Source organism: Physeter macrocephalus, chromosome 8 (genome assembly GCF_002837175.3).
Source record: "Physeter macrocephalus isolate SW-GA chromosome 8, ASM283717v5, whole genome shotgun sequence".
Lineage (NCBI taxonomy): Eukaryota > Metazoa > Chordata > Mammalia > Artiodactyla > Physeteridae > Physeter > Physeter macrocephalus.
Window position 1 is genome coordinate 146,083,235 of NC_041221.1, and position 12,685 is coordinate 146,095,919.

Sequence of the window (12,685 nt, forward strand, 5' to 3'; positions counted from 1 at the left end):
ACTCTCACTGTGACTCATTTCTTGGAGCAAAAAGGAGTCATGGTGAGACATAGCAGTGCTTTGGGTTGGCTGGTTGGAAGCCTCCAGTCCTGGGCCTCTGCAGAGTCAATAAAAGAAGGATGGGAGCAGGCATATGGAGGCAAAACAATTCAATTCAATAAGCCCTGAATATCTAACGTACAGTACATGAACCACTGGGGTGATACTATCTATGAGGGGAAATGGAGCAAGTTGAAAACTCTGGGACGCACCAGGGGATGTGTCCCTTGTCTTCGTGTTGGCCTTTCACATGAACCAATAAATCCATTAAGTTCCTAGCCTTTGAAGGGCTTGCAATCCAGCAGGAAGATTAGAAGGGCACCCAAATGTATGTAAGGCCACATTGAGCAAACTGATTGCTGAGGGTTAATGCCTACACTTCCCAGGGGGTTTAAGAAGGATTATCCGTGCCCAGTTGGGGGTAGTGATGGTGGCAGTCTGGGGTTGCTTCGTGGAGGAAGTGTTGCTAGCAGGGGCTCTTGAGGCGTGGATGGGATCTCAGAGAAGTGGAGAGGGAATTCACTCATGGCTTGTGCTTTGCTCAGAAAAAAGGGCTTAAAGGTGACTGCATTTATCTATCGGTAAAGGTGTTATCTCCATTTTTTAAGATGAGGAACTTGAGGCTCAGAAAGTTTGAGCAAACTGTCAAGATAATACAGCGAGGAAGTGACAGAGGTAGGATTCAAAAATCACCTGAGCTTGAATCCAGAGTTGGTGGGTGGGCCTTTCAGGGCAGAAATGAGGGGGGAGGGGTTTTTCTAGATATGTGGAGGGAGAGGGACCAGTGTGAGAAAAGTACAGAGCTGAGCACAGTGGGCATGTAGCAGACCAATAAGAAAATCATCTGAGGTGGAATTTGGTTTGTGTGAAGGGAAGGAGCTGGAGGTGGAGGTGGAGTTACATGGTGGCAAAGCTGAGAGTGGGAGCGCACTAAAGCCCCGTGTTCTCAGCGAAGGGCAGCACAAACGCACAAACACACAAATGCACGAGATGCATCTGTATGTGCACTGACGCAGTATTGCTGAGGGGAAAAAAGGACGTCACAGAGCTTGGTGTTTAGTATAACCCCATTTTTGTAAAATAGGAACAGCTTATGCCTGCAGCACAGCAGTTAAAGACTCTCTGAAGCTGGACTGCTTGGATTTCAATCTGGCACTGCCATTTCCAAGCTGGCAACCCTAGGAAAAGTATTTAACTTCTCTGTTTCCTCATCTGTAGCCTCATCTATACAATGGGGTGAATAATAGTATATCCTTGCAGGATTGTTCTGAAGATTACATGGGTTAATACATATTCAACTTTGAGAAAGGGGTGAGGCACACAGTAAGCATTCTTGCCATTATTATGTTATTAAAAATGATTTGGAAAGATGAATATTGAATTGTTAAGTGATTTCCCTTAGGGAGTAGGATTTCTGTGCCTTTTGGTTTTAAACACATCTCCCTATGTGGTTTAAATATTTTATGGCGAATAAATAATGTTTATAATGCAAACAAACAAACCAGCAAGTTTATTTCAAAAGTTGACATTAGGAGACTTTATTTCTATTGTATTTTTTCTTCTACTAGCAACAGGCCTGCTAGCGACACATTCAGAAATGTCTCTGGTGTCACTCAGATAGCTATTGGAAACAGGTGTCGGAGACAGTGTTGTTTAGGTTTCCCACAGGCCTTGTCTGGAGTGATGCTCCTGATTATTGAGGAGAACTAGCCCAGTCCTTGCTGCCTCTCCCCATGCTGCCCCCCTGCCCTCATCTGGACTGAGTATGTTTTCCTGGCCTAGAGATGTTCTGAGAAGTCCTTTAGGTCTGCTTTGGGAGCAGCAATTCTGGAGCTTGTGGTGAGATCTCCGATGCTGGAGATCGGGCTGCCTCTCCAACCTCCCATACAGAAGATGAAGGGAAACTGGTACCCTCAGTCCTGTGTGTCTGGGGGTTAGAGCCTGAGGCTTGAGAAGGTCTTTGGTCTGAGTACTAGGGATCCGCAAGGAAAAACAATTTAAAAACTGGCCAGAGATTATGCTGCCTTTCTTCCTTGCATCCCCACTCAATCAGACATTCTCTCCCATAATCCCCGATAGCTCTTTCATTGGAGTGATTTGGGGACGAAGAAGCAAGGATGTGCTGCAGAGACCTGTCTCTACCCTGAGACAGAGCTCTAAGCACATACTTTCTGTCAGGGGTGGAAGGTAGTGCAATTTCCCTCCTCTGTGAAGGACGGAGATTAAAAAGTCACATCTATTTATGGATGTGTGTTAACTTTACTATTATCTAGAACCACCTACAGGAGATGAGTCCTTGGTTTTTTGAAGAGGCAAACTCCTCCCTTTTTTGCCTCCATCTTCCTCATCCAGTTCAGTCTCCTCCCTCCTCCTCCTCCTCGTTTCATTCTTGGAGTAACAGTGGCAGTACAATGGTTAAAAGAATGTTTTCTGCAGTCAGACTTATTTTTGAATCATGGCTCTGCCTCTTATGAGTTGTCTTATCTTGGGCAAACTATATAACCTATTTATGCCTCAGTTTTGTCACCTGTAAAATGGAAATATAACAGTACTTTTGTCTAAGGATTCATGACATGAGGCATGTGATGTTAGCACAGTACCTAGCATTCAATAAACACTCAATAAATAGTAAAGATTATTGTTGAGTTGTTGCAGTCAAGGCTGAGATGGAGCATCATAAGGGAAGGAAGAAAGGAATGTCTGCAGTGTCTGTTAACATAAAAGATGCATATGGGGCTTCCCTGGTGGCGCAGTGGTTGCGCGTCCGCCTGCCGATGCAGGGGAACCGGGTTCGCGCCCTGGTCTGGGAGGATCCCACGTGCCGCGGGGCGGCTGGGCCCGTGAGCCATGGCCGCTGGGCCTGCGCGTCCGGAGCCTGTGCTCCGGGAGAGGCCACAACAGAGGGAGGCCCGCATACCACAAAAAAAAAAAAAAAAAAAAAAAAAAAAAAAAAGATGCATATGCTCTGTGACCCAGCTAGTCCATTTCTCTTCTTGTTATCTGCCTGGAAAAATGTCTTGTGTTCGTCCACAAAGATGTAGGTACACTGTGGTTATTGCAGCACTGATTTCAGTGGAAAAATCAGAAACAAGTAGAAATGCCCATCAATACAGGAATGGCTGGAAAACAACGGGATGTCCATAACTTAAAATATATTACCATAGTTAAAAGAATGAGGTGGAGATGTATGCCTCGACAGATAAAGCTTTCCAAGACATGTTGATATGTGAACAGAATAAGTTGCAGAATCACATGGGCAATTTGACTCTGTGAAATGATAGTATATATATTTCAATAGATAGTATATATAGTTCAATAGATTTCAATATTTATTTCAACATATGTGTGTATAACTATTGAAATATACATACTATCATTTCATATGTGCATATATATATGAATAAAAATGATCAAGTAGGATACCCCTTAAAGAAATAAAAGCTGGGAGGGACCTGGAGATCATCATCAAAGGGGATTTTAGGTTTAAGTCTAGTATCAGAGTTTTTTAGAAAGAGATTGTATGCATATATTGTACAATTAAAAGCGATCAAGAAGAGAGAAGGAAATACCTATTTGGCTAAGAATTGGAAGGCTGTGACTTTGTCAAACCAAAACCCTGATGGGAAATTCCCAGCTCATAGGCTTTTTTCTACCCCCGTGGCCCACTGGTAGAGGGTGAGGGCTATTAGCCTGATATCTACATCAGCTCACAGTGATTGCAGCTTTGAGAAGAATATATAAAAGAGGAATACCTATATCTATCTATCTATATCTATGTCTATATCTATCTATCTATCGATCGATCATCTGTATATTTAGGGATGTATATATATATTCCAGCTGTAGGTTAGGAATATAGACATATGCCAGCTTTAAAAGGAAAGAGGCAGTGTGGTGAGCTAGGAGGAAGAAGATTTGTATTTGAATCCTGACTTTACCCTGAGATTAACAGCATTATCTTTTAATGGGAAGTCACTTTTCTTCTCCAGGTCTCAGTTTTCTCAACTCTAAAATGCGGATAGTAACCACTGCCTTGTATCTATTTTTTAAGGTGATTGGGAAGCTCCTATGAGATTGCGGATGCGAAATACTCTATAAACTGTAAAGTGCTCTTGTAAGAGAGGTCTGCAAGTCTGCCTGGCAGCCAGGGTTGCAGCAGCCTTGCTGCATTCCTCTGGAGCTGGGGACTGTTGTAGAACTGAGTGCACAGCAATAAACACGGAGCTCTCAAAGGCTGAAGATCATGACAGTCACTCTATTTGATGTATAAGATACTAATATGCTTTCTGGAAAGAATGACAGGTCAGAGGGGGAGAGAGGAAGGAAGGACATGGTTCTGAGGTCAGACAGATGGCAGAATGGGGCAGCATTCTCTGGACATCTGGGAGTCCTAAGTAAGCCTCCAGTTATGCAGAGTTGATAGTACAATGTGCACAAGAAGACTGGTCAGCGAGATCATCCTTGGAGAAAGAAACCACAGATTGCCCCCTTCTGATCCCCTTTGCTCTACCTCTTCCATCAATCCCTACAGACTTTTCACCGCTGTGTCCCAGGGCCCCTTGGTGCCAGGATTCAAAGCCAGTTCCTCAGTTGCCCCTTCTCTTTATCCAGATGTCACACAATTGTAGTTCCCAGCTGTGTGAAAGAGAACTTTTTGGTGCACCAAGACTCCCTTCACTGTAGGGATGGGGATAGTTCCCTGAGGATCCCTTCTTGAGGTGCGTGTTTATGTTTATGAGAGCACAGTGTGTGCAAGGGCTGAAGGAAGGAAAGCACAGTGGCAGAGTTCAGGGCACGTGGGCTGTAGGGGAATGAGTCTGGGGGGTGAGTACACCTGTGTAGGGCTTTGGGAGCGCTGACATTTACTCTATAATCTTGAGGAAGTCATTTATCCTTTCCTGATCTGCAAAATAAAAGGGTTGGTCTATGTCCGGGGTCCCCAGTCAGAATGATTCAGAGCCCTGGTACTCAAACATCTGGTCCACAGAAGCATCAGCGTCACGTGGTGGCTGCTAGAAATGCAGACTCTCAGGCCCCACCCCAGACCTCCTGAGTCTGCATTAGCATCTTAATGAAATCCTCAGGTGATTCATACACACACTGAAGTTTGAAAAGCACTGACTTAGAGACTCTTGTTCCCTTTAGAGGTTTCTGGGTCCCCATCCTGAAAGATTCTGTTTCAGTAGTCTAGTATGATGGTGGGAAGCTGTACGTTTGATAAGCCCCTCACAGCTCGAATTGAGAGCTGTTGAATTAGAGAACTGCCCTAAGTCTTCATGATTCTTTTGGTACTTAAGACCCCCTGAAAGAAAGTGCAAATTCTCTGTGGGTGTATGCGTGGGAGATGGAGAAAGGACCTTGCGAGCAAGGAGACTTGTTCTGTAGGTGCCTGGGGCTGCCCAGTATATGAGGCAAGAGAGAACGCTGCCCATTTCACAGCTGGGATTAATGACTGTCAGCAGCTCCCCTTTAAGACGGTAAACTCGTTTAGCAACGGACACTGAAAAACAGCCGAATTCAAAGGCAGAGAGTGGTAATCTAATTGCACTGAATTAACCTTGGGAGACTTGGACAATATCAACTTCAGAAAACCACAAAGGGATCCTTTATAAGGAGTTTCAAAAGGGTTGGGGCCTCAGCACCCCTCATTAGGGCTTGCATTACAAAGCGTAGCCACTGTGCGCATAAGCCCCTCTCCTCAGCATCTCAGAGCACTGGTCCCTTCTCATGTGCTTTCTGAATGAATTTCCTGGCTGGCCCGATGGTGTTTACAGTTGTGTGTCAGGCTTAACAGCGAGTTTGTTCAGGAGAGACAGCTGGAGTTCAGGGCTGAGAGGCCTTTAGCCATACAGGCCATCAGTCCTGTGAACACCATCTGTGCCTGAGGACTTGTCCGTGGACCAGTGCATTTTCTCGTGGTCTTTCTGGTTCTGACGTTTTCTTACGCTGAGCTCCTTCTCATTTCTTAAGACCAGATTCTTACATAACCAAGGTGATTTCCGTTTAATAATCCTTTGTCGCATCGTGAGTTTGTGTGTTTGCGTGCGTGTTCATTGCCCAATTTATTTCTTATCCAATCCATTTTAGAGAAGGAAAAGGCATGAGTGAGTGTGTGTTATAGCATGACTCAGAGAGTTTACGAAGATCAGATGGGTAATTTGGTGATCAGGAAAGGGGGGGACCATAAGTATCGTGAAGATTTGTCTCTGACCTGCATTTCATTTACTTTTCTGCTGCAAATTGCAAATCTCAATGCACAAAAATAGCTTGAATTTCTTCTGCATCCCTCCTGGGAGGTGGATTTCCAGTCTCTGCTTGCACACGTCCACTGACAGGGACCCTCACTACCACCGAGGCAGCTGGTGCAGATTTGACAGATCTATCAGAAGGTTCCGAATTACATTAAAACAGAATTTGTGTGTGCACATTAAAAATATATTTATCTATTTACTGCAGTTCTTCTCTTGGAGCCATATAGAATAAATCAAATCTAATGTTTCCCAAATGGGGGTCCCTGGGTACCAAGGGAGTTCATGAAATTGTAATGAGGACTCAGAATCCGTTTTAAACATTTCAGAGATCTAACAAATTGCATATTTATTTCTGACGAGGCTCTATGGGCTAACAAAAAAGCATTACACCTTTTCTTTTGTTTTTTCTTAGGTTAACTCAGCGTGGTGACATTGCTTATCCCATGATGTTCAGTATTTCTGGCAGTTATGTATGCCTTTGGTTGATAAAGATGGGGAAAACAAGTTAATGGTGAACGGGGTTTGGTAAACAAAATTTTAAAAACATAGCCTTATAGGGGAGGAAAAAACCAAACAGAGTCACTGATAAAAGTATAGAAACCTTTGGTCTTTTTCTCAGGCCCCTCTTCAGATCTATGAGGATAGTGATCAGACATCATGTTTTCTCATCATACAAAGCATTTCCTGGGGAAACTGACATATTTATGTGATCTGTCAGTAATTGTGTCCAGATTGGGATAAATCTCCAGGGAGTGAAGTTGTTTATTGAGGCCCTCGATTCTTTTAGATCTTTGAGCCTGAATATAATTCTTGTAATAATTGAAATATACTGCAATAGCTGTAACCAAAACTGTTCTATCATGAAGGAGATTGGGAGGCGATAATCCTTGACTGGCACAGGTAAAAATGATTTTAGGGACAGTGATTTGTCAATTTTCTTTATGTTATACCTGAGGAAACTGAGGCCAGAAAGGTCATGAAACCCTCTCAAGGGCATGCCACTAGCTAAATTCTGGATCCTACGTCTTGTGCCCTTGGTGCCAAGGCCACTTTGCCTAAAGCAGCAGAAAACCTGCAGAATAGTGTCAAGATGGCCAGGCAGGAGACAGTGCCATCCATCTTAAAAATCATTCTGACTTCTGCCAGCTGATGAAGGAAATAAAGTTAATGACGCCCACATAAATGTGATGCTGTCGCAGGCCGTGCTCACTGTCTGGAGGGGAGCTCTGCGGGCCCTCTGAAGAAGGAAAAAGGTTTTTAATGTAGCTTTAAAGGGAGCAGTGTCTCCCCTTTCTGCAAGGACAGGGACTGTGGCATCTGTTACCTCTGTCTCCCCTGCAGAGTGCCTAGTTTTGGACTGGACACGTAAACACATGATAAATAAATGCATGGTGTAGAAATGAAGGCAATATCAGCACTGATGTAAATTCAGCCTGAGCCTTCATGGGTATGGGCCTCTGTCTTTCATGAAGACCTTATCTGAGACTGGGGGGAACTTAGGGGTGTTGGAGTCAGTTATTTGAGTTGATTGGTAAGAAAACTGAGTCCTCATGAAGGAAAGAGATTCGCCAAAGCTGTGCTGCAGGGTAAGAGCAGAGCTGACTCTACAAGGAAGACTCTCAAGTTATAGCCTAACTGCACTTTCCACGGCACTGCTTGGTTGCAACCTCTTTCATAAAGTGGTCTCAAAAATAAATTCCCTACATTTCCCCTGATAGTTCATTACCAGTTTTGCAAACATGCAGAAGTTATGTGCTGATTCATAACTCCATTTACCAGCCTAAGGTTCTTGTCCAAGATGTCCCTCGGGAACAAAAACATGACATTTTCTTTTCTCTGTCTCAAGTTTCCTAGGCCCCCCAAAAAGGGTAGACTGACATTTTGATTGACCCTAATGCGAACTTGCCCAAGGGGCATCTTTCCTTAGGAAAAAGTCCTTGGCCTACTCCAGAAGCTCCTAGACACTTTCTGCAGTGCCCAAAATGCAGTGGGTAAGATTTGAGGAAGAATACAGGTATGCTATCAGGAGGAAAAGATCCAGGCGGTCATTTGCTCCTCTTGGCAAGCTTGGAAAATGGGAAGCCGGAAGGGTCACCTCAGAAGAAAGCTCATTTACCTTTCAACTGGGTGGTTTTTCAGGACTGAGGTATGAAGCAATCTACTTGCCATGCTCCTTTTGACCCTAGTGTGGGTAGAGACATCTTTCCTTCAAGGTTTTGATGACCTTTCTTAGCAAGTGAGTACCATATTCAGTACAAAACCCTGTTCAAGGAAACATCTACTGGGTTGGCAGATGGAAATGACACATAAAGAAAAGCACATAAAGATCATCTTTTGGAAAAACCACCCATGGGTTAGACTTGGTTTATCTCCTCTGCCTTTATTCCCTTCTCAAGCACAAGCTAGGTCTCTCTTTGCTTCGCTCTGGTGCTTTGTGTGTTCCATGGGGGCATTTTCTCAAGGAAACTGGACTTTCCTCCTCATTACAATTGGTTCGCCAGAGCCCCAGGTTAAATATTTGGTCATTCTATACGAGTGGTTCCCAACTGTGGGCAATTTTGTGCCCCACCAACCCCATCCCAGATTTCTGGCAGCGTTTGGAGACATTTTTGACTGTCATGACTGAGGGGGGCGGTTATTGGTGCCAAGGATTCTGATAAACATCTTATAATGCACAGTTCAGCCGTCATAACACAGAATTTTCCAAAATGTTCAAAATGTCAGTAGTGCCAAGATTGAGAAACATGGTTGTATACCATGGGTCTATCTGAGTTACTCAGAAGGTGAGAAAATTTGGGGGTCACCCTGAACCCTTCCCAGCCATAAGCCAGTGTAAGGGCTCTGGGAATCAAATCAAGTTCCCTTTGACTTGAAAGGAGGTTTGAAAGGAATCTGCTTCCATAAAAAACTATATCTTTGCCTATTATCTTTTAACCGGTCTGGATATAAAGCCCCATCCCCAATTGAAAACAAAGAGACAAAATTTAGTTTATTGAATACTTGAATATCACTCATGGAATTTTAGAACCATGGGCTTTTAAAATATCAGAGCAAGAACTTTAGCCAAATCACCTCATTTTACTTATGGGGACACAGTTGGTGAGCACTGCAATGCTGTTTGTTCCCCAGTACCCTCTTTCTCTCTCCCCCTCAGTGCTTCCTAAGGCCTCAATTCATTCTCTTTGTTGGCACTGTATGAGATTTCTCCCTTATTCACTTCAATTGTTGTTTTGTTTGTTTTGCTGTCATTATTGCCATTTTGCTGGTTATGTGCTGATGCAGCAGCACTTCTGTTATCGAGAGCCTTTCCCTTTCTAGCCCCCAGATTTCCCCAACAAGGTGAGCAGCTGGCATCATTTAATCTAAGGAGTACCTGGATGCCTGAGATGATTGGATTGGCTCGTTCCAACACGGTGCCTGTCCCTTGGGGGAGAAGGGGTTATTCACATGGAACCTGCTAGGGAGCCAGTCTCCATTTACCCCTACATGCATTCTATTGAGCCCCCAGATTTTAATGCTTCTGTATTTTCACCTAGACTTAAAAAAATGAGAGAGTTAGTAATGAAAATGCCAATCAGACAAAGACAATACTTTTCCTCTTTGTGACCTTTTTTTTCTCGTCTCTCTGAAAAATTGCTGAGGGTATTTCCCTAGTTCAATTCTTTTTATTATTTTATGTTTCATGTTCTAAAACAACATTTATTCCCCAAATGATGTAGCCATTTCTATATTTTGAAAGTGCAACAGTACCATCCCCTTTCCAGCTCTCCATAGTCATGACTCTTCTTATAAACACATGACATTATATCCCATATACATTGTAGCTCATGTCTGCCTTGACATATGTAGGAGAAGGAGATGTGGAGTGATGCTTCCTGATAGGCCACCACCAGTAACTTAAAGAATTAACACGGTGGATTCATAACCTTATCAAAATTACTACAATGCAAACCTTTTCGACTGTCTCCCTATTGCAAAAGACAATGTCTGGGAGAAGAAAATCAAGCATTACATACTGTTCATCAAGAAAAAAGGAGTTGCGGGGGAGGATGTGCTTGGTCCTATTAATCTGCTCTTTAATCTCTCTGGTTCAGTTCTGTCTCAGAAAGCCAAACAGAGAATAAATTTGCATACAAATATTACTAAGTATCCCACCTCCACAGCATTTTACAGTTCTACTATGTATGTAGAGGAGAAATGATTTGATATTGTTAAGAGGATACTTCCTGCCCTCTTGCCAATAAAGTAGCTATATTTCACAAGGCCCTGGATTGTTGCACTTTTTTCATTCTATCTGACTCCTTGGCTATTTGTATTCTGAGTAGTGGGCAGGACTATGACCTATCAAAGAATTATTTGAACTGGAGATTAGAAGCTTTAGCATTGGGTATCTCAGAGAAGGAGAGAGGTCTTGTTTTCATCTCAAGAGAAAGACATGAAGAGAGGCTCACATATAGACCCTTACGATCTGGAGAGAGCTGTCATTCATTTAATTAAACCAACCACTGGATTAGTCAAACCAACAATTCATATGCAGAGTTCTCTAATGTAAAAAAGAAAACAACAACAACAAGAATTGTTTGCTGGTTTATGATGGGAGAGACTAATATTTGTTGGTTACTTATTTTTAAAAACAACCTAGAGTGGGGTTTTCAAATGACTGTTAATCCAATGCCATGTTAAAACATGAGAGTCAGACATCTCAAATGAAGAAGATTAATGATCCCTGCAGGTCATAGAAGAAGACTAATTTTTTTCAATTCATATAAATGGAATTTATCATAACAATCTCTGAAGATGTCATGATTCACCCACTTAAAAAAAGACTGTATATTTCAATGCTTCCTGAAGAGGTGATTTTTCACTTGTGCTGTCATAAGAATGCTAAGCCTATAGGCAGAAAATTTTAACCTGTGAGACCATGGGTGGGGGAACTCAGCTACTGAGTTGCAGATAGACATAAATTAAAAAAAAAAAACAAAGCAAACGAGACTTGTCCATCAGTTCAGGATCTGCAGATAGCAAGTAGAGTTTGGAAAGGTGAATGGGGGAGAGGAGGGAGTCAAAGTTTCAAAAGAGAAATGTTTCCCGGAATCTGTTCCTGAGTAGATCCACTCTGCGCGCAAGTTCAGGGCTTTCCAGCCTGAGGTCATAACGCTGTTGTTTCCAAGCACTGAGCCTCAGTAACACTCCCACCCCCACCCCGCAGCGAAAGAAAACAACAAAAAGGGAGAGAAAATGATTTTTCTGTGTCCAGCGAGTTCGAGTGCAACCTTCCCCGTCACCGCTAGTTGTCACTTGGCTCCCAGACGGGAGAGCTGAGGTTTTCGGCACTGCGGTTAGAGAGAATGCAGTCCTAATTAAACTGAGTAACTCCTAAAGCTTCCCTTTAAAGTCCTCAGCCCAGCGAGAGCCGAGATGCAGGGGGGTTGGGGGCCAGTGACGGGGCGGGGGTATAGCAGGCAGAAGGACAAACAAATCACAAGAAACAGGCAAACAGCTGCCAGGGTAGCGACTGTCTCAGACCTCCACGCACAAGCCAGACACCCTGCGGGCGGGAGCGGGGGGGAGGGGGCAGGGAGGGAACGGGGTTGGAAGGACCCGATTGCAGCGGTATATACAGCACCCTCCTCCCCCGAAAAGAGGGGACCACGGACAGATTCAGCCTCCGTGCTCCTTATCCCCATTTCCATCAGAGCGATGTGGTCAGTAGAAAATTGCATACCTGAAGAATACAATGGTCTCCCAAAGGTAGAGGCGAAGAGTATTGAAGCTGTACATTTTTCAGGTCCTTGTGCTTTGTAGTCCACGAGTTATGGGGGCAAAAATGTTTCAAATTGGCACTTACAAAACAGTGAGCGCTGTTGAAAAAAATAATCCAAATCCTAAGGGGAGGTGGGGAACAGGGGCGCGGAGGGAGAGCCCCAGGGGAAATTGGAGCGAGGCGGCTCTAGGTACCACGGACAGAGACAGCCTCGGAGCGTTTCAGCACCACGGAGAGCGTCCAGCCCTGCTTTTCAGGAGCGCGAAGAGTATTGCTGTTTGTGAAACTCCAGCGTGTCTGTTGGCTCCCTGCGGCGCTGGGGAGGCACGTCTGGGGGCGGGTATATTTTCTTTTTTACCCCTGTTTTTCTGTTTAAACGGCCAGCCCCGTGAAGCGAAGAAAAAAAAAATCTTCTGTGGAGATCAGAGCGCTGGCCTCGGACTGTTAGATTGGGCGAGCATCCTGGGTAGGGAGAGCAGGGCTTTATGCCCCTGGCTGGACTGAGGGGGTTACGGGCGAGGGGAAGCGATTGATGGTGCTGCCTTCAGTTAAATCCCAGAGAATGTGCCAGGCTGGCGCATCGCGACAGAGTCCCGGAATCTCGTTCCCCTGCCTGCGTACCCGTCTGCTG

General features: G+C 44.2%; 1 protein-coding gene and 1 long non-coding RNA gene across 2 annotated transcripts in view; one reads left to right on the forward strand and one right to left on the reverse strand.

Moving 5' to 3' along the window:
* The window catches only part of LOC114486783 (uncharacterized), a 32,811-nt gene extending 25,988 nt beyond the window's left edge, over positions 1 to 6,823 (forward strand). Inside the window, exon 5 of the long non-coding RNA XR_003681078.2 lies at positions 6,703 to 6,823. This is a non-coding gene — a long non-coding RNA (uncharacterized lncRNA). The remainder of the gene's footprint in view (positions 1 to 6,702) is intronic.
* Positions 1 to 12,480, reverse strand: part of GLRA1 (glycine receptor alpha 1) — an 85,452-nt gene extending 72,972 nt beyond the window's left edge. The window contains exon 1 of the mRNA XM_007107979.3: positions 12,016 to 12,480. Coding sequence (XP_007108041.1) covers positions 12,016 to 12,071 — 56 coding nt within the window. The 5' untranslated portion in view covers positions 12,072 to 12,480. The remainder of the gene's footprint in view (positions 1 to 12,015) is intronic.
* Between the last annotated feature and the right edge of the window lie 205 nt (positions 12,481 to 12,685).